Source organism: Delphinapterus leucas, chromosome 21 (assembly GCF_059928025.1).
Source record: "Delphinapterus leucas isolate spDelLeu-1000000601 "Yukka" chromosome 21, BTC_Dleu_Yukka2, whole genome shotgun sequence".
In the NCBI taxonomy this organism is placed as follows: domain Eukaryota; kingdom Metazoa; phylum Chordata; class Mammalia; order Artiodactyla; family Monodontidae; genus Delphinapterus; species Delphinapterus leucas.
In genome coordinates this window covers 32,898,710-32,926,171 of record NC_143149.1, presented here as the reverse complement: position 1 = coordinate 32,926,171, position 27,462 = coordinate 32,898,710, and the positions used below count along the sequence as shown (strand labels likewise).

Here is a 27,462-nt window from a genome sequence, read left to right as displayed (position 1 = left end):
CATCCCACGGGTGAGTGCTTTTCACAACAAAATCAATCACACCAAATATAAGAAACCAGCACTGGCAAGTGAGATGACCAATTATGTTCCAAATGTGATGGGTTTATTTTATTTTACTCTGATGCAAAACGAAAGATTCCACTACCGCAGAGACCGATATATTACAAGGTCATGAAAAAGTGGTGTGGGACATGCAGGACGTGATGGACAACTGGAGGGTCGGGTCATCTCCTTTGTAACATGACACTACACTGTCGCTGAGCAACACATTGAAAATAACACTGCGGAACTGAACTGAAATGTGGCACGAACATGACAACTTCCGGGCATGTCTTCAAGCACACCTCCCTTAGGCTGGACTCGATATCTAGGCTTCTGTGTGAGGAGGATTACAATTCTTTGGAAGAATAAAAAGTTCACACCTTTGAAATCTCACAGAAGAATTTTAAGGCCAAAACATAGTGGGTTGACTTCTCTTCACCTCCAGGGACAAAGCTGATGCTTTATTCAAAACCACATTAAGCTTCTAGTTCAAATCCCAGCCCGACCTTGTGCCCTCCTGCATTGAAGTTCTTTCCATCGATTAGAGCTGACAGGGTCAGTTTCACTCCTAGGAAGAAGCGAACACCACAATCACTTGTAACAAGCATTACAATCAGACCTGCATTTCCTAGAAACAATGGGTGGAATCAATGGCATGGGTTACAGCTGGCTATGAGATTACCTCTGTTACTAACTCGATGCCAGGTTAGCCACAGCCACCTGATCTGTAAAGCACAGTCGTGGCACACTTTATTTGGAGCTCACGGTTAAGAATGATGAGTGATCAACCAAACTCACAAGCCACAGTAACCAAGTTATTATTAGGAATACAGTAAGTCCCCTATATACAAACCTCCAAGTTGTGAACTTTCAAAGATGCGAACGTGTGTTCACACGTCCAGTCATGGAAGTTAGTTCACGTGTCTGGCAAACACTGTCACACGCGTGCATCCTCTACAAGTGGCTGTGCTTTTGTGTACTTTACTGTACAGGACTGTATAGAGTACAGTAGTACGGTATCTCTATTTCAAGCCCAGGATGTCCAGAAGCAAGCATAAAAGCAGTGGTGGTGTAGCTGGTACAGTACTACCCAGACATCACTAGATCGTTTCTTCAAGAGGGTAGACAGAATTGAATCCAGCAAGGAGCCAGAGCCTGCGCCATCAACGGCAGCCATGAGTGACACTGCAGCTTGCCCTCCATCTCCTGTTGCTGACGACCCTTCAGCTCTACCATCTCCCACCTCCTCTCCCCACTCCAGCCAGTAACTCTTCTTGCCTGTTCACTCGATGCCAGCCCCTGTGTGCCGGCTGTTGTACTGGACTACTGTACTTTTCAAGGTACTGTACTGGAAGATTAAACATGTTTTATTTGTTGTGCTTGTTTTTTTATGTATTATTTGTGTGAAAAGTATTATAAACCTATTACAATACAGTACTATATAGCCAATTGTGTTAGCTGGGTACCTAGGCTAACTCTGTTGGACTTACGAACAAATTGGACTTACAAACGCGCTCTTGGAATGGAACTCGTTTATATGTAGGGAACTTACTGTACAAAAATATTTTTTTAAACAAAAGTGCTTAATCTGTTTTACTTCCTCAATCACCTTCTACCCCAAGCCCATAGTTATTCAGTCCTTTACTCACCTGGTCGAAGGGTCTGAGTATAACCCAGTCCAATCAGGCTGGCATTATTCACTTTAGCCTAAGATTAGGAGATGAAATAGAAACAGTTAGAAAACAATCAATTTCATAATATATAAGTCCAACACAACCACTCCATGCATCAGATTTCCAAAGCTGAAACACCTTAGGACCAATCCAGAATTAGTAAAACTGAAAACTTAATTAATAAAAGATAAATCTTTTAAGAAGTCAGTAGGGGACAGAGGGGACCTTGAGAATGCATGCTTAAAGGCCTCGAGCAAAATTTTAAAACACTGTGCAGCCAAACATCCCTCCTGTGAACTGAATTCTTTTGAGTTACCAGTTTTACAACCTCTGACAGTGGTACAAGCATGAACTCTGGTGAGAGACAGATCTGGGTTCAAATCTTGGCACCTGTCTCTTATTATGTGACCTTGGGCAAGTTACCTGACCTCTCTAAGTCTCAGCTCCCTCATCTATAAAATGCAGATGAGGGTAATACTACTCACCAAATAATTAGTTGTGAGGGTTAAATGAGATAATACACATAAAGTCTTAGCACAGGACCTGAAATTTAAGAGCTCAATTAGTGTTATTAACAAGAATTACCAGTGGCAACAGGAACAGTAATCGAAACCCAGGAACGTATAGATAAGAAAATTTTGAGGCCAAAGAGATAAAATGACTTTAGGTCAGACAACAAATACAGAAGGAACTAAGATTAGAACCCACAGTTCCTGACTTCAGGTATATGCTCTTTTCACTACACAATGAGTAGCTCAAAGTTAATAAAGAACATGCAAACTACAACCACATCACAGCATCCATTTACGACTTAGACGAAACCCTAAGAACAGACCCAATCTGCAGCACATTCTTACACATAGAGAAGTTCTACAGTCCAGCTTGTACTTAGCGGCGATGCCGAAACGGGTGTTGTTACTGCCAGCCGTCCACGCGAGGTTTATTGATGTTTCAATCTTCTCGTTCACCTTCTGGTAGATCGACCCTCCAAATTCAGTGCCATCGTTCCTGTTTTCACAGCAGAAGAAAAGTCATAAATATCTAGTTTGTTACAATATGGAAACAAATTCTAAGACTATCTAAATCAGGGTCTTATTTTACAGCTACAGACTTCAGCAGACTTCTAGCACAACAGACTTCCAAACAAACTGGTTATGTGATTTATAGCCACCTAATTAAAGCACAGTAACATCTGACTCATTTACTTGGCTCCTCCACATGACATGAATTTCTTAGACACAATTCAATTATGCACAAAGGCAGACACCTCAAGTAAGTATGATCTGTATGTCTCTGACATGTTCACAGTATTTAGAAACTTCAAAGTAGAGTTATATAAAGATTCTGTGAAAAAAAATATATAGTAGTACAAGCCAATTCTGGATTTCACTCAAAACACAATCTTAGCATTAGAAAGCACCCTCCAGACAATAGCTACAGTGCATGGCCCCAGGGAAGTACACGACGTATTGCTTCAGAGCACCTCAGCAGTCAGTCCCTGAGTTTTTGTAATACTGTTTCATCAATTTCAATGCCTCTTTCTACACCACTAGCGACTTTATTTTAGTCACCATAAGTGGAATAGAGTGTCTAGTGGAAAGCAATCTGCAACACTTCAAAAACACAGAGCTGATCCTTTTGCTTTTCTTCCTGGGACAGCAGCAGTGCCCAGTAGGCCAAGACATAAAATACAGTTTAAAAGTTCAAATTCATGTAAACAACAGGCTGCAGTCTACAGACTTGAACCCAGGACTGCTCTGAGGACTTCTGCTACTTCTGAATACAACCCAGGTAACTGGTTCTGACCAGGGTACCTGAAAACCTCCAGAGAATTACATTGGGGATGCTCCAGGACGCTCAGATCAATCAGGGGGTTGTTCATGATCCTAACAGAGCTGCTTCTAGAAACTGACAAGATGAACAGGGAACCAGAGGAAGCAGGAACGCCTCCAAAGGATCCCTTCTATCAGGAGGTGGCCCCTGCCCCGGGCCCTCTCCATCCCAGTGGTTGGGGTACAGGCTCAGAGGCCAGCAACTGCCAGCAGCACAGCACCAGCGCCAAGTGCACTAACTCTGCAGTGCTTTGCCGACTACGAGCGACACAGTGTAGCTGGATGTCCACCAAGGCATGACGTCATGCCAGCACCACCCCTTCCAACCTTCTCCACATGCTAACGGCTACCATCCTCTGGGCGACTGTGCCGGCACTAAAGGAGGAACTCTGAACCGTGAATACTCACACGTGAGTGTGCAGCTGGAAGTCTGCAGCCTTGTAACCCAGGGCGAAATTATTCTGTGACAGTTTGGATTTGGCTGTGTCAAAACTCATCTGATAGCCAGCAAGCCAACCTTCAATGGCCAACACAGCCCAGCCGTAGATGGTTGGTCCAGAAAGATCTATATCAACATTACTGCCAAGACTGAAACAATCCCGTTTATAGGAGGCCTTCAATTTCCCACTCTTCTTTCTGTAAAAAAAAAGCAAATGAAAACAGCACAAGTTTTCACTGCTGTCCAGAAATTTTTAGAGTAAGATCCCTCCTCTCCCATAATGTAAATACTGTTTTGGCAGGTGGCACATATACAGTAAAAATGTTTCAAATGACAGCTCTACAAATGTAATTTTGTTAGGATTAGAAATATATATACTATTTTTTACCTATTGCTCACTGTAAGTTCAAATGATAGGGTATTTCATGATTAATGTCATGAAAGCATAAGTATAAAAAGGTGTAAGATATTTCAGTACCAAATTAAAAATCTGAATGTATATGTATACAGACATATAAGAAACCAAATTTCTTTAAATGTTTCCAAATGCTACAAAAGGTAATGCCGGACAAACTTCTAAACTATTAACCTGTCATAGAGAGAAGTGTACTTTTTTTTTTAATAAGCATATTTATTTTCCTTAGGCCAATGTTTTCTCCCTGGACAATGTTAGATGGATGGAACAGAAGTGTACATTTTTGAAGGACAATACTGAAAACACGAAATCAGTTCTTAATAGTCCTGTGCTTGTCCTGAAGACAACACAGGTGTGTAGCAGGAAGGACACGCCTGCTGTTACAGGGGAGGAGAAATGCCACGTGGCCCCCATCGAGCACCTGTCCTTTAGAGAGAGGCAGGTGGGAAACAACATAATCCCCATTTTTCAGATGAAAAAACTGAGTCAGAGAAGTTGGGGGATTTATAAAGGCTAAGAAATCAAGTAAGCGGCACTATTCTTTGTGGTGTTCTGGTGCCAGGAGACTACACTCTTCTCTTAAGATGTTAACTTCTCAGCAAGACATCACATCCGTGAATCTTCAGGACAGCTTAAAAAATATCTCGTCTCAGACCCCTCTAGCTCCTACATTTTTTCTACTATGTGCCTCTTTGAGTGTCACACAGGGAGTGTCCTCAGGGAGGGTCCCTCCCTCCCTCCTGCACACACAGGTCTCCGTGCCCCTCACCTCCAGAGCTCCTCCTGCAGTTCCCTGCCCTAGACCTCTCTATCCCTTCAAGCCACAAGACCATTTCAGAAAATGGGGTTGGGATAATTACCCTGTGTTCGGTACAAATATGGTATCAAGAGTCAGTTTCAACCCTTCAGCCAACTGAAAAATAAAGATTTCAAATTAACAATCAGCAATTTTTAATTCTTTTCTTGACTTGAAAAACCAATTCTAAAGTTTTCTCTAACTTCCTAACAAATAAGAAAGTCATTAAAGAAAGCCAAATATTGAATGATTTAATAAATTTCCTCTTCTTCTTTCCCTGCACCCTATCCCACTCCCCTCACCCCCCAGGCTTCATCATGATTCTCTCACCCAAAAAAAGGCTAAAACATATAGGTCAAATCCTGTTATAGCCAATAATGTAAATTAGAGTACAAAACCAGAAAACCCCAATACAACAAAATAACTGTGATACTCTCTTGAAATTATTGTAACTGGACATTTAACAAGCCAACCTAAGTAATTTATTCAGCTATACATACATATGCATTATCTATATATGGTAATGTGCAAATAAACATACTTCAAAAACTAGTGCCCTGAAAGTAGCAGGCACTTGACAACTGCTGAAAGATTTTCTCTTTGAAAACATTAAAGAATTTTAGAAACATTTTTCTGTGGAGTCAATTTTGCAATGATTACAAAACAAAATTAAATTAGATCACTACAAATAGCTTGGTCTACTCAGGAGAGGCTCAGCTGTGTAACAATAAGTATTATAGAACTGGTCAGAACAAAAGATATCATAATTATGTACACAGCAACAAAACCTTACTTTCTAGAAACATAAAACATACCAAAGAAGGCCACATGCAGAGAAAAAATACGAAAACTAGACAGGGTTGCAAGATCTCAAATTATATTTGGGATTTGTTCAGCATTTTATCCCCAAGATAATTTTACCCTACAAATATCTTCCAACGCTCTCTTACCTTATTCTCCAAAGAGACTTCTGTCCCAAGAGTATTGTCTGTGTTCCACTTTTGGGTGAAGGTCAGTCCATAGTTACAAATCTTGTATTTGGTCTCTAGGTTGCCTGATGCTTTCCCTGTATCAGTGTAAGCATGACCAGAAGTAGAAAATTCCTGGTAAGAAAAAAGAATTACTTTAAAATCCGCTCATGAGATAGAAAATATTCATTCCAGAAAGTAATGTTCAATGTAGCAGAAACCAACACAACTTACTTTTTACCACAGCCCTACTCTGCAGCAACTTATTTCCTGTTTCCCTTCCTTCTTTCCAATCTCTAAATATTTTAACCAGTCTTGCATCTTCCCATTACTCCACCTCTCTTACTGATATTTCTGTGCCATATACTCTCTTACTAAATGGGAATCTCTCTTTTAAAAGAAAAATATCTTTACTGAAAATAAATGCCTTTTCTAAAAAGACAAAAATATTGAATCTTAAATGTGTACTTTCATGACACGGAAAAGACTATCAGTTCTCTATCATATCTTGTGAACTATGAGTTAACTTTAAAGTCCTTAAAAATCCCCAAACACTAGAAGCCCTAGATTGCCCCCTTTTAATAGGGCCAGAACTTTAATGCATTAAAAAGCCTTATTTTTATTGTGGTGAAATACACTGAACATAAAATTTATCATTTTAACCATTTTTATGTGTACAGTTCACTGGCATTAAGTACATTCACACTGTTATAAAAACTTTATTGCTTTCGTCCACAAAACTATCCATAAGACTATCAGCGTACACAATTTCAATAATTGAAAGTTCCCATTTTTCACAAGAAAATGGAATGTTGTAACTTATCCCTCTTCCCTGTCAAATAGTTACTATGAATGCCTTAAAATATATCCTCCTCCCAGTTAGGTGTCCCTCAGTCATATGACAATAAGCAATTAGAAATAGATCTCCTTCTAGGGGAAGCAAACAGTCAACACCTGTCACTGTCAATCTATGAACTGTCAAGAAAAAACGTTTCTGATTGGCCCTGTTTTTAAAGAACATTTCTGAAATACTGCCAACAGTAAAGAAACCCTGCCAACCCTGCCCCCTAACGCTCGTTCTACAGGCCGATGAAACAACTGGGAAACCGTGATCTGTTTATCTACACCACGCAGAAAGTTTTCAAAGAGAATATCACACTGCACACTAAGGGCAAGGCCTTGGTAAAACACGATAAAATGCTAGTCACGTTTAATAGTTCATATCACTTTCTTTTAGCAGATCCAGCTACCTAGTGTTTCATTTTTCACGTTTACCTTTCATAAACTTGCAAGTATAGCAAATAGAAACCTTAATTTTGGTGCAAAAAATAAAGGTAAAAGAGTATTTAGTCTGTATTTCTTTCTTATCATCATCATTTCTTAGTCTGAAGCTCTGTCAAAAATCTAAAATGCCAGAGGTACAAATCTCAAAGAAAAGTCTAGAATTTTCCTAAGTTGAGCTCCAGGCTCACAACTGCTTCAGTTTTTGTCTAATTTCATAATTAGCTCAAACAGTGCAAAATATATTTATAACATGCACATAACATCTACGGTTCTGCATTAAATGCTAGTATGCAACAAAACAATCATGAAAATGTTACTGTTATAGATGGCATATCATAAAAATACCAAGGTACGATCGAGAAAATTTGGAGCAGTGGATGAAATTTACCCTGAATCAGTACCAGAGAACAAAAGCAGCCATAAAAACAAGCACACAAATATACTGTTTCTCTTACCATCTGAATGAATATTCACACACAACAGCAGCATGAAAGGGAGATAAAATTTTAGTTGTTGATTTTTGCAAGACAAACCTACCTTGAGCAAATTCTGAAGTACTAATCAAAATGAGTATAACTTTTCTATTTTAATAGATGATATAACAAAATCCCATCCTAGTAGGGGAGTTGCATACATATTTATTCACTACTAGAAAACCCAGGGAAAGAATCATAGTGACAAACCGGGACTATATGAAGCATAAGACAAAGTACCGTAAATACTCCACATGCTTCTTGCCCTTCTAATTTAATCATTATATCCAGAAATAAAATTTGCGCTGGTTTGAATAGGTAAATACCAAACAAAAAAGATGCAGCCAATAAAGAGAAATCAGAGAATAAGGTGAGGGTAAAGTCGATCTATTTGCTGAGACTTACTTAAAGAAAGCTCTGGTTAGTGACGCTTTGATAATACACTGATATATCCTTTACCATATTCTTAACTTCCAGTAAAAAAGACTTTATGAACATTAATAAAAAATGTAGACTAATCTTCTACATGCATTTCTACATCTGTTTCAACTAATCATGAAGGGACAGAGGCTAAAATTAATTTGTTTTTGTAAAAGGGCAACAAAATTTGCATGAACCCAATACAAGGGAAGCAAAGATTTTAGTGTCCATATACATATTCATGAAAATATAAAGATATGGCATCGGTCAAAAATATATATATATATACATACATATGTATACATATATTCTGTCTCTTCTGAGAATAAGACTCAGAATACTCTTATTATGACAAACACAAAGGGTCTCCCCCCAAATTCAACCTGACTGTCCTTGGGCTCAAGTGGCTGGGCAGCTCACTGAAATCTGAGAGCAGGACAAAGCTGTAGGGAAGACAGCATAGCACCAAAAGTATGCCGTTTCAAGTAACTTGACTAAACAATGATTTTTAAACAGGTTTCTTTAAGTTAATTATGCTACATCTATTAAAAATATATTAAGGGGCTTCCCTGGTGGTGCAGTGGTTGAGAATCCGCCTGCCAATGCAGGGGACACGGGTTTGATCCCTGGTCCGGGAAGACCCCACATGCCGCAGAGCAACTAAGCCCATGCACCACAACTACTGAGCCTGCGCTCTAGAGCCCACGAGCCACAACTACTGAAGCCCGTGCACCTAGAGCCTGTGCTCTGCAACAAGAGAAGCCACCGCAACGAGGAGCCCGTGCAACGCAACAAAGAGCAGCCCCGCTTGCCGCAACTAGAGAAAGCCTGCGTGCAGCAACGAAGACCCAATGCAGCCAAAAATATAATTAATTGATTGAAAAAAAAAAAAAATATATATATATATATATATATTAAGTACTTACCACTCCACTACATGACTTGGTTCTCAGATCTATTTTGACCATGCCAAATCCTAGACACACACAGAAATACACATTAATGTACAAAATGTGACATGCACTCCAGTCTTTGCAACTTAGGAATTATGAAAATAGTCCATAGTACATTCCATATGGAAAATACTCAGTATTCTTGTTAGGTGAGAGTTCCACGAGGAATTGAATTATAACAAAATAACTTAATTTTAAAGTCCCTCAAAATAATAAAGACATATTTTGAAAATATAAGTTAAAAAAACAAATGGATGAAAGGAATATGTACTATTTTAAGAACCAAAATTATTAGAAATTATGCAGATATATATATACAAGCTTAAAATATATAATTAACATTACTAGTTAATAAAAAATCAAATGTGTACAGCACAAAAAATTTAAAATGCAAAGACTAAATTTTTAAAACTAAAAATAAATGTCCACTTGCTTTCAAACACTGTATGTTCCTCCAAAGAAGTCAAAAGCTGTGTCTTCACCCTCGTGAAAATACTGCCATTATTTGGAGGAGGAAAACTACACCCCCTACGTTAGCTGTCCCCAGGGCTAACCAAAGGAGGCACACATATTACAGATTTATATGATTTCACCCAACAGATAATATTAAATATGCAAATGCTATGTATGTGTTAATGTACACAACAGCTTTTAATGCCTGTGGGACTCTACCTCTAAAAACAGAAGTCTAGTAACCTGCTAATGGTGATCCCCTTAAATCTTGTAAAATAGATTAATGCTGACTTAACCTCATTTTACTAAGCACAGTCTCTCCCATATAGTAGGCATTCAGTACTAATGCTTACCCCCAAATTGGCAATTCACAATAGCATACTTACCATATCCTTTGTTGAAGACATCCTTGGCAGCCTTTCCTAGGTCACAGTAAGTCGGTGTGTTACACATATCTTATAAAGAAAAATGAGGACAAGGGAATAAAAGTAACTATTTAGTATTTATTCACTGTTCAGCTGTTTAGTTCTGTGAGAAGAGGTATATAGTTTTTTCTTCCTTTGTGTCATTAATGCTTATGCCCTAATGCAAGCCAAGTTAAGAGAAAGCATGCTGCTCCTTTAAAAAGAGCTTTCCAGAATGCTAGAGAATAAAAGGGTTTTTCATGAGATTCACAAAGGTCATCTTTCTGATTGCATTGCAAAGAAAAGAAATTTCTCCCAGGCTGAAGGAGATGCTCTGTTAAACTGGACTTTTACTTTTTAAAAAAATGCAAAAATGTACATTAGAAAAACATTTCTTGGGCTGTTATAAAGCCAAAGAGCTATGTAAGATGTCAAGGTAAATTTTCTGAGGATCTGTAAAACAGATGCAATTAAACATCTTCAGGGTTACCGTTTTTGCCACTCTGACATTCAGTTCTTAAGAATTACCACATTAATTGAAATGTATTCACCCAGAGTATGCCCTCTCTCAAAACTCTTCTTAAAATAAAGTGCTGTAATCTTACCTAGTAACCAGATATAGGACAGGGTCTACCTGCAGCGGTCTGCTCCCACAAATCAGTATACACTGTAAAGTTACAGCCTTCAAAACCCAAGGGGCTTGACTTTTCATCTTGCCTACTTAGTATTCAGCCAGCCTTTCTACTGCCAAGATGACCTCACATCAAAATCTCAGGCCTGTTGACACTGCTGAACATACCACTCCTTTGCCCTGTGCACCACGGGAAACCTCTTCCTGCAGCAGCCTCAACAGCCACATCCAACAGGTCGTAGAACCACCTCAAGCAACCCCACTGGCCCCATTACTACACCAGAAACATCCAGAGCACCAGCTAGCCCCTGAACCACCTACACAACCGAAGGTATTTATTTCTATTTGGCTGAGCTCTTAGTCTGGCCTGCTGCTAAGATTCTGCCTATCCCACCACACCTGAACACTACACACACTTTATGGTGCACTTCGTAGTTGTGAATTCACTTAAAATTTGTCCCTTAACCTAAACCTGTCAAATATGACAGATATTAGGATATGTTAAGAGAACAGAGTATTAAAATATATATAAAGTTAAGAAGAAAGCGTAAAGGTGAGAGGAGATAAATGTACTGACTCATAGCCATCGTAAAGCTTTGTTGTTCTAAGCCACAAGGTTTCATAGTTCACTCCCAGAGCAATTGATTTACAATTCAGTCCTTTGTATTCAAAGGATCAATTTTAGGCTTTTTACACATTGCCAACTGCAATCTGATATTACTCTTTATGATCACAACCGATGCCGGTATCTGTTGAAATGTTTCCCGAAGTTCAGTCTAAAATGCAGGCACTACGTATTCAAATAGAAATGTTAAGGCTTTACAGTCTGGTTTTTTCTCTACTGACAAAAGATACACTTAAATGTTTAGAAACATCCATCCAGGGACCCATTACAGTCTTTTAGCATTTTCCTTCTTTTTCAAAACGACCTGCCAGACACTTTGCAAAAGTCGTGTAGGGGGTTGGACCTCAATTTTACCTAGTTCAAGCTTACTTTTTCAGGCCCAGGATCCTGATGGGAAGTGCACTGCTGGTATGATCAAGCAAAATCTCGAGAAGCCCCAGAGACGACACGTTCCGCACATTTCCATGACTACAAATGCACTTGTCCGTGGGCACGCACAGCGCACCGGGGTTGCAGGAGCCGCAGTCGGGGGATGGGGGTGACGGGTTAGTTATAACCCAGCTTCACACGATTACTAACGGGACCGTCAGCTCGCCTCGCCCCTTGAAGGTGCACATTCAGCATCCTCCCCTCGGCGGCAGGGAGTGGAAGAGCCCCCCTCATGGTGGACTCCAATGCCAGGGAGGAAGCCGGGGGCGGGGGTGGGTTCGGGGTTCGAGGACCCGACTTCCCTCGAAACCAACCTCCCGTCCGGCCTGACGCCCGGAGAGTCCTGGGGACCGGCCGGGCGCAAGCAGGTGGTGGCGCGGCGGTCCATCACCCGAGGGGCCGGTCCCCGCCGACCCCGCCCGCGGGCCCGCGCCCCGTTAGGCGGCCCTTCCTACCGCAGGGCCCTGCCGGTCGCCGCCCCGCCCCCGCCCGGCCGCCGGCCCCAGGCCCCGGCTCGCCTCACCTCCGACGGGAGGACCTGTCCGCTCAGCCAGGAGGGCGCGCCCGCTCCGCCAGGGCACCGAAGAAAGTCTTCAGAGCAACGCCGTCCGCGCCTGCGCGGCCCCACGCCCGCGGCGCCTGCGCGCCCCGAGCCCCGAGTCGCGGCTGCGCCGGAGTGTCGCGCCGGGGTCGCGCGCGGCAGGCCCGAGGCGGACCTACATCTCCAACCGTCCGAGTGCGCGCGTGCGCGGCAGGGCCCGGCGCGCAGGGACGGGCGGAGGTTGACGTGGGGCGCGCAGGCCGGGCGACCGCACCTTTGTCCGCGAGGGGCCCGCTCTCGCGAGAAGGCGCGGAGACTACTAGTTACCGTTGCCAGGGGAGGGGCCGCGGCGGTGGATGCGGCGGTACCAGCCGCTCCGCAGTGGATGCTGGCACAGCCGACCCCGGCGTCTTCTTCTCTGGCGGATGCCTGGCAGATCTGTATGGGGATTTCGTGTAAGGGTGACTAAAATTCAAGAATGTGGCCCTTAGGTCATATCGTCTTAAGGATGAGAAAAATAAGTCCCGAGGGGGTAAGTGACGTGACTTATTCAAGATGACACAGGGTAAATGATATTTCAAAGGCAGAGAGGAGATGGAGGCGGGAAAGCTCTCCTTCAGAGACGAACTGCAGCTCATAAGTGTAGAAGAAATTATAGAAATAGGAAATCACCACTTTGGAGCCACCAATAACTGATTCAAGCAAAATTCATCGATAGATGCTGGACGGTTGAGGATATTCATACAGTTCCAAAGTGTCATCCCACAGGTTACTTAGTGAAGAGAAAAGGGTACCTTCACATCAAAGAAGTCACCCTCAGTCGAGTGATCAAACTTGACATCACCAGTGATGGTACAGACTGACATCACATGCTCATTCTTGCCAAAAAAGTGACTTCTCTCTATTCACAAGGAAACAATCAGATTGAGGGACAATCCAAATTGAGGGACATTCTGCAAAACAACCACCTGGTCTCTTCGAAAATGTAAATTTCATGAAATATTAAGAAAAAGGCTAGTGAACTGTTCTAGATTAAAGGAGACAAAGATATGATTCCAAGACCAATGTGATCCTAAATTGCACCCAGGATCAAAAAACAAAAAGCATCAAAAAATAGAAACAAAAAGCATCTATTCAGGATCATTCTTGGGTCAACTGAGAAAACTTGAATGTCGACTATAGTCGTATTGTAACATGTAACATTTTCTGAGGGTGATGATTATGCCTTGATTATGCAGAAATGGCCTGGTGTTTAGGAGATACGTGCTGAAGTATTTAGGCGTGAAATAGCACGTGTCTGCAACTAACTCTCAAATGCTCAAGGGAAAAACCATGCAAAATGTTAACAGTTGGTGTAGCTAGGTGGAGCATATGTGGATGTTCGTTGCATTATTCTTGAAACTTTCCGATAAGTTTAAAATTTTTCAAAATAAAAAGTTGGGAAGAAAAAAACCCCACAAAGTCTTTGATATTCAGTTCCTGGTACCAGGTTGCTGCTTGAATCAAGAGGCAGAGATTATTTCCCTGCTGTGCGTAAGGCATTTCAGGCTAATAAGAGATAAGATACATGCTCCCAAAGGACTCACAATGTAAGACTTGGACAAATACCTGCTGAACGAGGCAGAAGATGATAAATGCCATTAACAAAGCAATAGAACTCAGTAGGCTAAACAAAATGAGCTTTGTCGTCAAAAGAGGCTGGGTTTGTATCTCACATCTGCCAACTCTGTGGTGGTTGGCGAGCAACTTCACCTCTCTATGCCTCTGTTTCTACATCTGTGAGACAGAACTAAATAAGGTCTGCTCCAGAGGACTGTAGTGAATAGTAAAGAAAATAATGTATCCAGAGCACATAACAATCTACCTGGCATATGGAAAATGTTCATTAGTTAATAACGCAGATGAAAATATGCTATAAGTGATTAAAAGCTGTACAGGCAAAACTACGTTTATTCACATACATATGCATATTAGAGCCACAACTTCAGCCTGTACTTTGGCACAGACCTGGACTTTGTCGGGTACAACAGGCCATTGAAGGCTGTAAAGAGCACTTTGAATGGGAATTTGGCAACATTCCTTCCTTGGGCTTCTTTATCCAAAGACCTTTCTTCTGAAGGGAACTGATAACAGGTCATGCACCAAGAGACCTCCTCTTTCTCCCAGCACCCGATGCAGGAAGGTGGTAAAATAAATTGTTAAGGGAAACGGCGGCTGCAGAGGGAATCATTCCTTTGCTTGCCATCTCTCTGGCCCCGTCGGCTTATCAGGATCCACGTTAACCCTCAACGTCCATATCAAGCCTCTAGCCTCTGCCGCCTCCAAACTACAGCCATTGCTCACCCCCGACCCACAATGGGCTCTAAGCTCTTGGGAAGCATAGAAAGGACTTTCTCAGTCCAACTTCTAATCACCTGGCATTCTTCTCCTATAAAATGTCTAGAACCAGAATTTTAGGGCAGGGAAGGGGCTTTGGACTCCTTCATTTGTGAGACATTTGCTACGTGCTTACTGCGTACAGGACACCAGGCTCAGAGCTGATGGATGAGCACACGCCCAGACATGTTGTGTGCGTCCAGAGGCCCTGGTGAGTAGGCTCCCAGCACAGGTCACCTGCTGTAGTCAAGGTAACCTGATTGTCTGCCTGTGTTACCTTTGTGAGAGAAAATCTCAGAAGGTTAGTATAGTTTTACCCTCAAAAATGAGAAAAAAAAACACCCTAAGAACAGAAACCCCACTGTGAAGATTTAGTAGCTCGATTGCCCTAAGTGTAAGGAAAATTAAGATTCTGAAGCCAGCGGTGTTATTTAATTCCCTGTTTCTTTAAAGCAAAAAGGGCCCACTTGTTTGTTTTCAAGGACTTCAGAATTCTGATGAAGGGTGAGGATCCCCTTGGCATCTTTGAAGAAGCAAGAGGGACCAGCCCCATCCCTGGGCCTCCTCAAGGGGGCAGCAGAGCACAGGGACCCAGCGGTGAAAGCGCCTCACTGTGCCAGGGATGGGTCAGGTGGACAAGAGGGGCATGGCTTGCAGTGCAGAGGGACAGACATCCAAGACTGTGTTATTGTATATTGAGGGTGTATATCATACCCTGAAATTCCATGTCTGAGGACTCTTCTCAAGGAAACAGACTCGTGCAAAGGTTCATCTTGAATAGCTTGAATGAATTACAGTAGTAAGAAATTAAAAACAATTTAATGGCCAACATTTAGAGGATTCATTAAATTATAATACACCCATCTTCTGGGATATGGTACAGCCGTGTGTTCTGATAATATTTGATGATCTGGGGGAAAGGCTCAGTTAAAAAAAGGGGGAAGGAAACAAAAGTTTAAGTACAGTGTAATTCCGTGTGTGTGTGTGTGTGTGTGTGTGTGTGTTACAGTTTTACTTTAGGAAGAAGCAGGGCAGACAGAGAGACTGGGTAGAGGGGGCCCACATGGGTAGATGTAGGCTTTAGTAATGGCTAATTCTGGACTGGTGATAAATTAATAATACATATTATATATATATATATATGTATGTATATATAATAAACAGATGCTGTATATGTGTGTGTATATGTATGTACATAGAAAAAAATCGGGAAAATGTTTCCAAAATCTTATAGTGAGTATCTCTGCTGGGTCAGAGTATATGTGATTTTTATTTTCTTCACACTGTTCTGTATTTTCCAAAATTTCTAAAATTTGGAGACGTGTTTCTGTTAGAATCAGAAAAGTTAAACTCACTTTCATAAGGTGGAGAAGTACCTAGGTTCATGAGAAGGGCATGCTGTTCCGTGGGCAATTTCCATCCAAAATTGGAAATGTCTCTGGGATCAGTCCCTGGAATTTATTTTGGGCTTTCTGGGCGCTCCCTTCACTCTTGGCCACAAGGGGGCGCAAGGAACCAAGGTAAAGAATAGCTAACCCTGCTGGTAGGCAGGGGGCTTGGGACTCGAGTCAGGGTGATGACCCCTGTCCTCCCCTTGCCCCCAGAGCCTCATCCAAGCTCTCCATACGGTTGTGAACACAATTATGGGGGCTTTCCTACCCAAGTTAGAGTCCAAGTTGAATGTCAAAAGGGCAGCAAGTATTTACAAATTGTTTTTATGAGGAAACCAATTTTGTCAACGTTCCACATGTGGATTAGGGTACAGCCTGGCTGACACAACCTGCAAATTAGCTCTTCTTAATCACTTGCTAGTGAAGCACTATGATCACTTATACATGAAACATAAATTAAGAAAAAAGAGGATGGCATACTCCTATGGAACCTAAAAATAGTTAATAGGCAATGTCCCCTTAGTGAATATATAGCTGTGTTTCAGGCAACTTGATGTTTTGGGGAATGGCCTTAGGTTAGTGAGCTGTATAGTGTGGTGTAGAGGGAAGAATCAACTTTGGAACCAGAAAACTTATGTTAAATCCGAGGTCTGCAACTCACCGGCTGTGTGACCTTGGGCAAGTTACTTGACCTCTCTGAGCCTTGGTGTCTTCATCTTTAAAACGGAGATCCCCAGGAGTACACCGTCCGTCCAGATGGGGCCCACCCAGGGGGTTCCACCAGATGGCTTTCTTTGGCCAAAGTTCTGAGGAGGCTTGGACCACACACCAGGGTTCACCCTGGGCCAGAGCCAGATCACGCCAGTGAGTCACACACATCACAAGCCCCAGGACGATGGAGGAGCCAGACACAGACTCACCCTGAAGGGGTGTGGAGGGGCTGCGGGGAGGGAGTCTACAGCTAGGGGCCCCTGGAGAACACCCCAGGGAGAGGCGAGGCCTGTTGCCCCACCCCTCCAGTGGGGACTCGGGAGCCCGTGTGTGCAGAGCTCAGGGCAGCCATTCACCACCCCACCTCACCTCTATGGAGATGTGATTGACATGAACCACGGTGTAAGTTTCAGGTGTACAGTGTGATGATTTGATACAAATATATATTGCAAAATATAATTACCACAGTAAGGTTGGTTAAGGGTGTCCTTTACCTCATACAATTACCATTTTTTTGTTGTTTATTACGGTGGGAACATTACAGCTCTGCTCTCACAGGAACTTTCAAGTTCACAGTACAGAATTGTTAACTATAGTTGCCAGAGCCATTCATTTAGAAAAATTTGTGTCTTCAGAATTGGGACTCCAGGCAGGTCTGGGATCTCCTAACACTATGGGATTCACCCCCTACCTTCGAGGAAAAAGAATCAGACCCCAGGTAGGGTCCAAACCCAAAGAGAGCAGAACCCATCTTGTCTGCAGACTGGAGGATTCCCCTTTGCACGCTCCTTCCCTGAAACAGGTGTCCTGGGATGTGCGGACCGCCGCAGGGGTCCACTCTCTGTCCCTCAAAGTCATACGCAGTGTCGCAGGGGGGCCTTCGTTCCTTTCTCTACAACCCTCCAGCCTCCCACTTAGAGACACCACTCCTGCTTACAGATCACACCCCCCCTCACCCATCCTGGCCTGGACGGCTGCCACGGGGTGATCCTCAGGTCAGGTGACCATGCCCCCAGGCTCTGAGGGCCACCAGAACACCATTGCCTAGGACTGGACACAAGGGAAAAGAGGAATAAGCGGGGTTAGTTATAGGGATGCAGAGGGAGGAGACAATAAGAAAATGAAAAAACATGAGGCAAAAGAGAAAGACTCAAATGAAAAAGAATGCGGGGGACAAAGGTGTAGAAGGAAAACGATGAAATGAAAAGAAGAATGGAGGTTGAATTCCACTCAATTTTATAGGTTTCTGCCCTCCTCCCTGCAGTGTATTTACTATTAAACTACAGTCAGTAAAGAGAATAAAACAAACTGGACTCTATGAAAATACCTTGCTTTCCAAGTCAGTGCTCCATATGAGAGTTTCATAGAAACAAGGGGCTGAAAGGGCCTCGTGATCTCCTCTGGAAACATAAATGTAATCCAGCTGAAAAAGAAACCACCCCAAATCGCCCACACATGGGGACTGCACGCTGCTGGGACCCTCAGTGGCATTGGTGAAAGGACATCTGGTCCCCGAGTCAGAGTGGTGCCGACACTGTCCCAACAGGCTGACTCCTGCTGTGACCTAAGACGAGAGACGCTGTTTCCAGCGAATGTGTATTGAGATACGGCCAGCTTTTTACAAACCTTTTCTTGCCTTTTCATCGCAGCATCTGCTGTCACTACCCCCACCTCTGTGTCTTGTGTAGCACGAGTGTGTCAGGGACTGCAGGACGCAGAGGAGGAAAAGCCCTGCTGTGGCCTGAACGCTCGTGTCCCCAGATTCACACGTTGCAATCCTAACGCCCAGTGTGACGGTGTTAGGAGGGGGGCCTCCGGAGGTGCTCAGGTCATGAGGTGAGGCCCTCATGAACGGGATTCGTGCCCTTCTGCAAGAGGCCCCGCAGAGCTCCCTCTCCCCCTCCTCCACGTGAGGACACAGCGAGAAGGTGGCCGTTTACGAGCCAGGAAGCAGGCCTTCGCCTGACATAAACCTGACCACACGGGCACCCTGACCTCAGACTTCAGCTTGTATAGAGGCACCTAGTCCGTGGGATTTTTGTTACAGAGAGGTATGGAGAGTGCCCAGGAATGGGGTAGGGTGGACAAGGCATTTAGGATTGATGAGTCACACACAACATCATCTAATTTTTTTAAGCAAAAAGAAGGCAGAGCACAACCTTGACAAAGGAAGCTCGGGGCCCCTGGTGCTGTTTCCAGCTGGATGCCAGGTTGGGATCAGGAGAACGGAGGCTGCCTTACGGGAAAGGCAGGCCCCAGCGCCACATGGTTGGTTGGCCAACTCCAAAGGGAGCCGCTCACACATACGCCGGTCTGCGTGGTGCCCCTGGGGTGAGCCTCATGGTGGCTGACCCCCCAACCCCTCCTCCCCCTCCGCCCGGCATCACACACTCCCGGAAAACTGGTCTGGAGGAGCCCTGCAGGCCGCGAGGAGCTGAGGCTGAGAGGTACGTGAGCTAGCCAAGGCCACACAATTGGTGATGAGCTGGACCCAGTCTCCCAGGCTGTTTCTGGAAGCGGGCCCGCCCTGAGGGGCAAGACATCTGATAAACCCGCTTCCTGGGCCGGCAGCTACGTACCTCCTGACCTCAGGCACCTCAGCGGCAGTGCTCACACCAGCGCTGTGATTATACAGATCCTGCCATCTTTGTCTCCCCTCAGCAACCTGCCCCCTCATCTTTCATTTACTGACCATTTCCCGTGAGAGCCTGCCAAAGACCCACTTGTTTCGGCTCCTTTGATTTGCTTTTAAGAAAAGCAAAGTGTATGGAAATCACACTGGTGCCGACACAGGAGACGTAACAAATAAAACTGTCCGTTCCGGAGTGAACGTAACTCAAGGCGCCGCCTCTGCCGTGAGCTCTGGGAGCTACAGCAGCTGTCCCCGGAGGATGCAGGTGTCACACCCACACACCAGCCCACGCCGCACCTCCGCCCTGGCCAGGAGTCACCCGGGGGGCTGGCATCCCCCGCCGTGCTGAACCAGGAGCCCCAGGGAATTTCTTCTCGAGAATTTTCATTTCCTCTGAGCTCAGTCGGTACTGCCCACCAGCCCCCGGAGGCACGAGGAGGACCGGCGCGGGTTTGCCACGTGGCCCACAGTCCTTGCCAGGGGGCGCCCCGTGGCAGCATCCTGGCCGGAAGTGCACGGGAGGGCTTCCTTCGTTGTGTGGCTAGCGGGGCCACGGCTCCCCGTGGGGGCGGTGGGCTCTGCACGTGCTCTGCTGTCTGCGTCTGGGAAATCCAGGCCCCGACCTAAGAGCAGAAAAAAAAAAACAACGCCTTTTAAGCAGAAACACTAATAAAGCCTTCCTCTCCCCACTGCTCCATCATCTCCAATCCCCAGTCACTGAGCTCAGCCTTAGGGTGGTAAGTGTGCCCACAGGGCATCCTGGCTGACGAACACTGATCATTAGCGCACAAGCAGCCTCAGCCGATCTGAAAATACACCAAAAGTCATCTTCCAGGGAGACTTCTCATATTTAGTTCCTCAAAATTGCTCTGGCTTTTGGGAGACCTAGAAATAATAGACTAATTAGGGGAGATTTTTCTTCGGTGCGTTGGGTTGCACATACTTCTACTGAGAGCCTCCATGGGAGGGCTGTGCGTCATGCTAGGTCCTGAAGTATACGTGAGGATGGAAAGTCCAGGCTTGAAAATGAGTGAGGGACATTGGTTTATAGAGTTTTATGAGTACCAGTTATGGTGCCAGGCCCTCTACACATATTCACACATTAAACCCTCAGAATATAGTCATTATGGGGAGGTCGTGCCCACTTTACAGTTGTGTAGATACAGCCTAGAAAGGTGAAGCACCTTGTTCAAGGTCACAAAGTCACTATAAATCCATTTATCTCTGCAGCCATCCATCACATGAAACAACTTATGGAGCTTCTATTATATGCCAGGCCCTCAAAGCATGAGGATACAAAGATGAACAGCTACAGCCCTGCCCACCCAGAGCTTATCACCTCGTTGTAGAGACAAAGAAGTACCCAATCACAATAGAGTTTTATAAACACCATGGCGGGCAGCTGGATGCCTGGGAGAGTGGGGGAATCTGGGGCTATAGGGGAGGCCAGACTGATGCTCAGATCAGGTCGGCCTGGCTCCAAAGCCTGCACTCTTACAAGGCTGAGAGAAAGTCAAGCAGAGACAGAGACAGAGAGGAGCCTGCTTTTCGGTTTTGTTTCCCTGTTTGTAGCCGCCTGCACCTGGTGTGTCTGCATCCTCACCCCTCTCGGTCTGTGGGAGCATCGCTCCTGGAAGACACGGGGGTTAATCTTCCATCTTCCATGTTAAGATACCCAGCAAAGCCTTGATGATTTGGATCGTGTCACCCTTCCCCCCCAATCTGCTTTCCATCCTGAATTCCGTCTTCAGTGCCATAGCTATCCACCTGTGCGTGGAATTAGAAACGTCAGGGTAACCTCAGCTCTTCTGTCTCACTCACCCGCCACCCCCCACATCAAATGGTAGGGACTCAAGTGCCAAATCCCATCCTTGGCTGGCTCTCACTGTCACCGTGTCACTGCCTTACACTGGCCCTCCTCTGCCTCCTCGTCCTTCTCTTCATTGGCCCAGCATCCGCTTTCAATCCACTGCACCCTAGCTCCACACCACCACCAGCACTGCTTTCCTAAAAAGCAAATTAGAGCCTGCCATTTTCAAGTTCAAATATTCCCCCGATGACTTTCTACTGCATATGAAATAATACCCGGTGTCCTTTGCCTGTTATCAGGTTCCTCACAGTCTAGCCTCCTCTTGTCTCTCCACCATCTGCCCCAGCCACACAGATTCTCTAGAACCAAAATGCACCTCCCTGCCCCTGCACACACTTCACCCTCTGAGCCTGGGGTAAGACCATCCCCTACTTCTCAACCTAGGAAACTCCTACTCATCCCACAAAACCCAGCTCAAATGACCAGTCACCACCTCTGTAGAGGCATTCCTTCATTCCTCCAGAAGGTCTAATCACACCCTCCTCTGTGATCCTTCAGCCCCACATTTCTATCTTTATCTTAGTGCTTGTTATAATATATCAAAATCATCTCTACATGTAGATCTTCTTGGACACTAATCCTTCAGGGGCAAGGACTGTGTTTTATCTTTTATTCCCAACACCTACACATAGGTTCTGTTAAGTACAAAGTACTCAATGAACGTTTGGTTCCAGTCCTTTGTGTCTGTGTGTTTTGCCAGAGGCCTCTGGTGCCCTGGTATTCTCTCTTCTGTTAGGTAACAGGAAGCAGGGAAACCCAGCAGAGAGCAGACCCTGAGGCTCTCTCCTTTATGTTTGGCCATAATTGTCCAACTTCAAAATAAATTCTGGAACACCCCTAGTCACCAGGAGTATCCTACTATCAAAGGGTGTTTGATGCTCTCAGTTTACATGAAAACAAGTAGTACTTGCAGAAGAAATAGCTCCGTTGTGCCACACGATGGGGACAGGCATCCAACCCCAGGAAGAGAGCCAGGTAACAGACCCTCAGGTCACCTGCCCCAGCCACTGGGCTCCAGGTGTCCCTTGAGGCTGGGAATGGTCCCCTGGCACAGAATGTCCAGGTACCTTTTGACGGACTGATGTCAGGTGTTTTGGAGGAAGACCCAGTAACACCAAGGTTACCATTGATGGCATAGATAAGGGGCACTGGTAGATTTTAAACGGTGCCTTACACCCCAGGTACGGGGATGAATTTACCCTGAGAACCAAGCAAACAATGAAGGGATTTGGGGACCCAGATCTACCCTTAAAGGACTTAGGCAGTGATAAGCACGTGTCTAAATCACTCGACTTTGCTAACAGTCTGGCTGGAAAAAAAAAATCAGAGAAAAAGGGATGAAGCATTTTTTAAAAATTCAAATTAGGAAACTTGAAAATGCATGAAATCCCATCTGAAATGAGTTACAGTCTTGGAGCCTGTTCTGCTTAAGTCACTTCAACATCACACAACACAAATTAAATCCATTGCTCATAAAATGCACCTAAACTTCCTATTAAATTGTATAAAACTGTATATAAAATGGGCTTTCTGCGGTTGTCCCTATCACTAAAAAAAGGCAATTTTTATAAAATCATTATCCTCCTAATTAAATAATCCTAACTTCAAACAGTTCCATTTTCATTTTAAGGAGAACTATTTTCCAATTGACATTTAGTCGGGACAGGTGCTGTTACATTCACAGCTCTTAAGCTATTGGGATTTTTACATCTGAATACCAGAGACACTCAGGGGGCATTTTGTCTCTTTTCTATCTGTCTTCACTATCTGAGCACAGTGTAAAGTTTCTCAGTATATTTTTTGTAACTCATTAGTTCTTGGCATCCCGCAGAGCGTATTGGCTAACAGGTTTCATCCTTTCTTGGAGCACAACTAGCTGTGAAAACAGATCTTAGAGCAGACTCCCTCCACCCTCACAGGATTACTGAAGGTAGGAAATGCAGGTGATTATCAGAGTTTGCTTTTGATACAGACATCTTGCTCTTCCGCTGGCCCTTTGAACTGACTTTGACATGCAGTGATTAAGAGGGGTTCAACCCCTGGAGGAGCAGCGGCTGCAGCCCTGCCTCTGCTCCCCCTCTATTGAGTCCTCGTTTTGAACTATTGATCAAACAGATTTGAGGGGATTTGTTGGAGCCTGTGTGGGGTAAGAAGGAAGGAAATGGAGGAGGAAGGAGGAGGAGAGAAAGGAGAGGGCACGTCTATAAACAGTTTCAGAGGGAACCCGCCGGTCAGACCTCGCTCGCCTGATTTCACACACCTTCCTCCAATGAAGATTTGCTTCTCTTTCAGAAAAAGCAATCCCAGGCGACTTGCCGAGTTCCCATTTTGGCAAAAGCTCCATCGTGGGTTCAGAGCAGCCCAGCTTCGAGGAGGACGCAGGGAGGGCTGAGAAGGTCCAGGATGGTGGTGTTGGTCCTGCTGCGGCTTGGCTGGCTGTGCGCCCCCCTGGGAGCCCTGGTTCTGGATGTCAACAACAAGAGCTCTGTGGATGGGCAAGGGGCCCGGAAGGTAACGCTCGGTAGAGGAGGAGGGCTGGGCGCTGGGCTCGAGTGAAGCCATCACGCAGATGAGCATCTGAAGTAGCTCATCTAGACGGTGGGCCGGATTGAGGCTGTGGAAGGCACCCTGGAAGAGTCCAGTCGCTTTAGCATTAACTCACCAGATAAGCCAAGTGGCTTTTCAGGGCATTGAATTTTAGGGCTATCAATTCACCTATAAATCAGGGAGTAAGCTAACGTTTAGAAAGCTATACACCACGTGCCAGGCCTTTTATACACACTGTCTCATTTCCTCTTCCTCAGAGCTTGAGACAGCTATCGCATCTCCTAATGACAGAGGGCGGAAATGGGCTCAGAGACGCTGAGGAATTTAACCAAGGCCACGCAGCCAGGGAATATGGGAGTCAGAAGTTACATGCTGCGTGCCAACCCTCTCACTTCACAGAATTGTTTTATAGGAAATGTTTCATATACATATGAAAAAGGATCAACCGTAGATGAGAAAAATCAGTCTTCGGTCTGTTTCTCTGCAAATGAGGCATCACTAGAAATCAAAGGATGGTTGGGTTGGCCCACTGAGGGGCCTACTTGGCAAATGGTGACTGATGTGATTCACTGGAGTAAAACGGTCAAATAGGGGTGCCACAAACACCAACACTTCTTTAAACTATCGCATAGCATCTAGAGCTTCTAGATACATATCAAAAATCTCATAACCGTCTCTAAGACACACGTGGGAAAACATTTTCTTCCATTTTCACAGACAGCATTAAAAGATGAAATTCTATGTTTAAAAGTAGGACAATTTTTCAGACACAAATAACCTTTGCAGCACATAGGTCTCTTCGTTGGTGATTTGCTCTCCCCTTTGTGAAAGAAAACCAATTCTAGTGAAAAGTCAAGATGCTGCTTGAGGTTCGCCTCAGTGTTTAAAGTGCCTCTCTTTTTGGCTTTCTCCATCTCCTGCCTGGAATAAACACTCTTCACATCTCGCCGGATTCCCTAGCCCTGTGACAACAGCTTCTCTTTACAGGGTTCACAGTGCATGTCTGACAAAGACTGCGACACTAGAAAATTCTGCCTCAAACCCCAGGATGAGAAGCCATCCTGTGCTACCTGTCGTGGATTACGGAGGTGGTGCCAGCGGGCTGCCGTGTGCTGCCCGGGGACGCTCTGCGTGAATGGTGAGTCAGCACGAAGACTTGCAGGACTGCAGCGCTCCCAAAGAGCAGACACAGCATCCGGGTCTCTTAGACTAGGGTATTCCACGACAGGCACTCTCTAAAGTCTCCAAAGTGGTTCTCCGCAGCTGCCTCTTCCCGATGCAGCAAAATAGTTTCTTTCCCGGCAACAACTCTTCTTGCCAGCAACTTGGAGATGATTTTAAAGCAAGGGTTCAAGTTGGAATCTTTCAAGTTCTTCTGTTTTCACTTAGATTCCATTAATTACTTAAGCACCTGCTTTGCCATATGTGAGATGTAAATATTTAGTGCCTGTGTCCTGGAAATCTAGAAAGTTATACAGAAACTGAAGGCGGAAGTACTGCCAAACCCTGTGACAGTCTGATAATGAGCCTGTCTGTGGTTCTCATCCTCTAACTCCACCTGCTTTTCTCTCAGATGTTTGCACTGCAACGGAAGATGCAACCCCAATACTGGAGAGGCAGATCGATGACCAAGACGACACAGATACACAAGGAACAAGTGAGCACTCAATTCAGGAAAACAAACCCAAGAGGAAGCCAAATATTAAAAAATCACAAGGCAGTAAGGGTAACAGCAGCATTCTAAGCATATATATATATATATATATTTTTTTTTTTTAAGAAAAATATTTTCTCCTCCTAGGCTCTTAAGGATAGGCTGAAACTGACTTATGCCTCTCCACCCCGGAAACACCTAGGGAGCATGTCCTATTTCCAATCTCTTTCCGTAAACAGCTATGGAGATCATGGGGGTAAGAGCACAAGGTAGTTGGCAGGCCAAGAGGACGGGGAATAGCTATAATAACGGGCTGATTAGCAAGAAAGCCTTAATTGTTTAATTAAATTTTATATGCACATCTTTTTATAGCCTATAATTTAACAAATAGAAATTTCCCTTTCTAGATCCTCAGAATACAAAATAAAAGAGAGATGAACACAGATGCAATAACTTTTCATTCTCGGACAAAATACAAACTTCACTAAGATGCTTTTTACAAAATTGTAGTCTCAAATTCCAATCTTTGACATAAAGCAGCTAGGATTTTGAAGGTGGTGAATTGGCCATTCTTGTTTGTTGAAGACGGCTAATTGCCCCCTGTGTAAGTAGTGGTCTCTCTTTGGGTCAGTACAAATCCCATTTAATAAAACTGATGAGTGATACTTATTTCATGTCTCAAGACTGGAAATCCCATCTTTCTTTAATAAATGTTTTAACTTTATAAAGCAGTAAATTGTGTTTGGGAAGACAGAGATGTCCACTCCATTGCTGCTTTCAGCCCAGGAGCCAGGCATGCTGTTGTTCTATCTTTACTTTGCGACCTTATCCTACACCCCACGCCCTAACCCAGTCATGCCCTCGCAAGCCACCATTTCCCCTGCTTATTACTAAAGCCCGTATCAATCTCGTTACAGGACAAGAGGGAGAAAGCTGTCTTAGAACTTTCGACTGTGGACCTGGACTTTGCTGTGCTCGTCATTTTTGGACTAAAATTTGTAAACCGGTCCCATTGGAGGGACAGGTCTGCTCTAGGAGAGCGCACAAAGATACCGCGCAAGCTCCAGAAATCTTCCAGCGCTGTGACTGTGGTCCTGGACTATCATGTCGAAGTCAGGCAACTGGAAATCAACGAAACTCACGGTTAAGAGTGTGGCCAGAAAATCTAAACAGCTGCACGTCTTCCAGCAGAAGTCTCAGACAAGAACTTAAAAATCTTCCCATACAAATAACTCTTAAAATCAAATCTTGTAGTAAGTGAAACAGACTGAGCTGGAGAAGCTGCCTTGTGATGAATGGAAACTAGTTTGGGCTTGTTGTCTATTTCTGCAGAAAAGTGATGTGATTCTATAACAAATTTAACTTTGATCTAGTGATTCAGTTAGTTCAAATAAATCTTTACGTAATTTCTGGTGAAGTTATGGTAACTGACAGTAGTAGGCAGGGAAAATTATCACAGCAAATACTTTATTTTTCCTTAAAACCCCCATTGTTTATAATCACTTCTTTCTTGGAAGGGAAATACCGTTTTGCTACAAAATAACTTGGTTAATAAAGAAGTAAGATTCAAAAGGTAGTATCTTATGTTTGTATAGCCCACTGCAAGTTACAAAGCATTTTTACGTTATTTTGTTTTCAATAGCTTTACTTACCATTTGAGAACTTCCTATACTTTGTATTTAAATAATTTCTACATTTCAAAGCTAGGGCTTTCAAGGAGTGCTTTTACTTATACATTTTGACCATCTGAACTTAAAAGTTACACTGGAAGAAAACTAGGGCAAAAAAAAGTAAAATCTTTGTTCAAAGTATAAGAGACCATATTTTATACATATGGGTACATATTAAAAGTAGTTTTAATTAGGGAAGCTCTTTCTGATGGATTACAATCAACTGTTACAGA

At 44.1% G+C, this 27,462-nt stretch overlaps 2 protein-coding genes across 4 annotated transcripts; one reads left to right on the top strand and one right to left on the bottom strand.

Moving 5' to 3' along the window:
• Positions 1-93: 93 nt before the first annotated feature.
• Positions 94-12,615, bottom strand: VDAC3 (voltage dependent anion channel 3). Of its 3 annotated transcripts, none has more exons than XM_089903805.1 (9): positions 12,361-12,615; positions 10,135-10,203; positions 9,269-9,318; positions 6,148-6,300; positions 5,262-5,314; positions 3,956-4,183; positions 2,573-2,723; positions 1,688-1,749; positions 94-610 (listed from the first exon to the last, which is right to left on the bottom strand). In XM_089903805.1, exons 2-9 carry the CDS (start codon positions 10,199-10,201, stop codon positions 532-534), a joined length of 843 nt encoding a protein of 280 aa, XP_089759931.1. In that variant the 5' UTR covers positions 10,202-10,203; positions 12,361-12,615; the 3' UTR covers positions 94-531. The 3 variants fall into 3 exon arrangements, with proteins under 3 accessions (XP_089759931.1, XP_022427036.1, XP_022427037.1); XM_022571328.3 differs by having other exon boundaries at positions 1,692-1,749; positions 12,361-12,606; XM_022571329.3 differs by lacking the exon at positions 12,361-12,615 and adding an exon at positions 11,778-12,034 and having other exon boundaries at positions 1,692-1,749.
• Positions 12,616-23,322: 10,707 nt separating this feature from the next.
• DKK4 (dickkopf Wnt signaling pathway inhibitor 4) lies at positions 23,323-27,273 on the top strand. The gene is made up of 4 exons (XM_022571406.3): positions 23,323-23,869; positions 24,893-25,043; positions 25,479-25,631; positions 26,477-27,273. Exons 1-4 carry the CDS (start codon positions 23,762-23,764, stop codon positions 26,818-26,820), a joined length of 756 nt encoding a protein of 251 aa, XP_022427114.2. The 5' UTR covers positions 23,323-23,761; the 3' UTR covers positions 26,821-27,273.
• Positions 27,274-27,462: the final 189 nt, after the last annotated feature.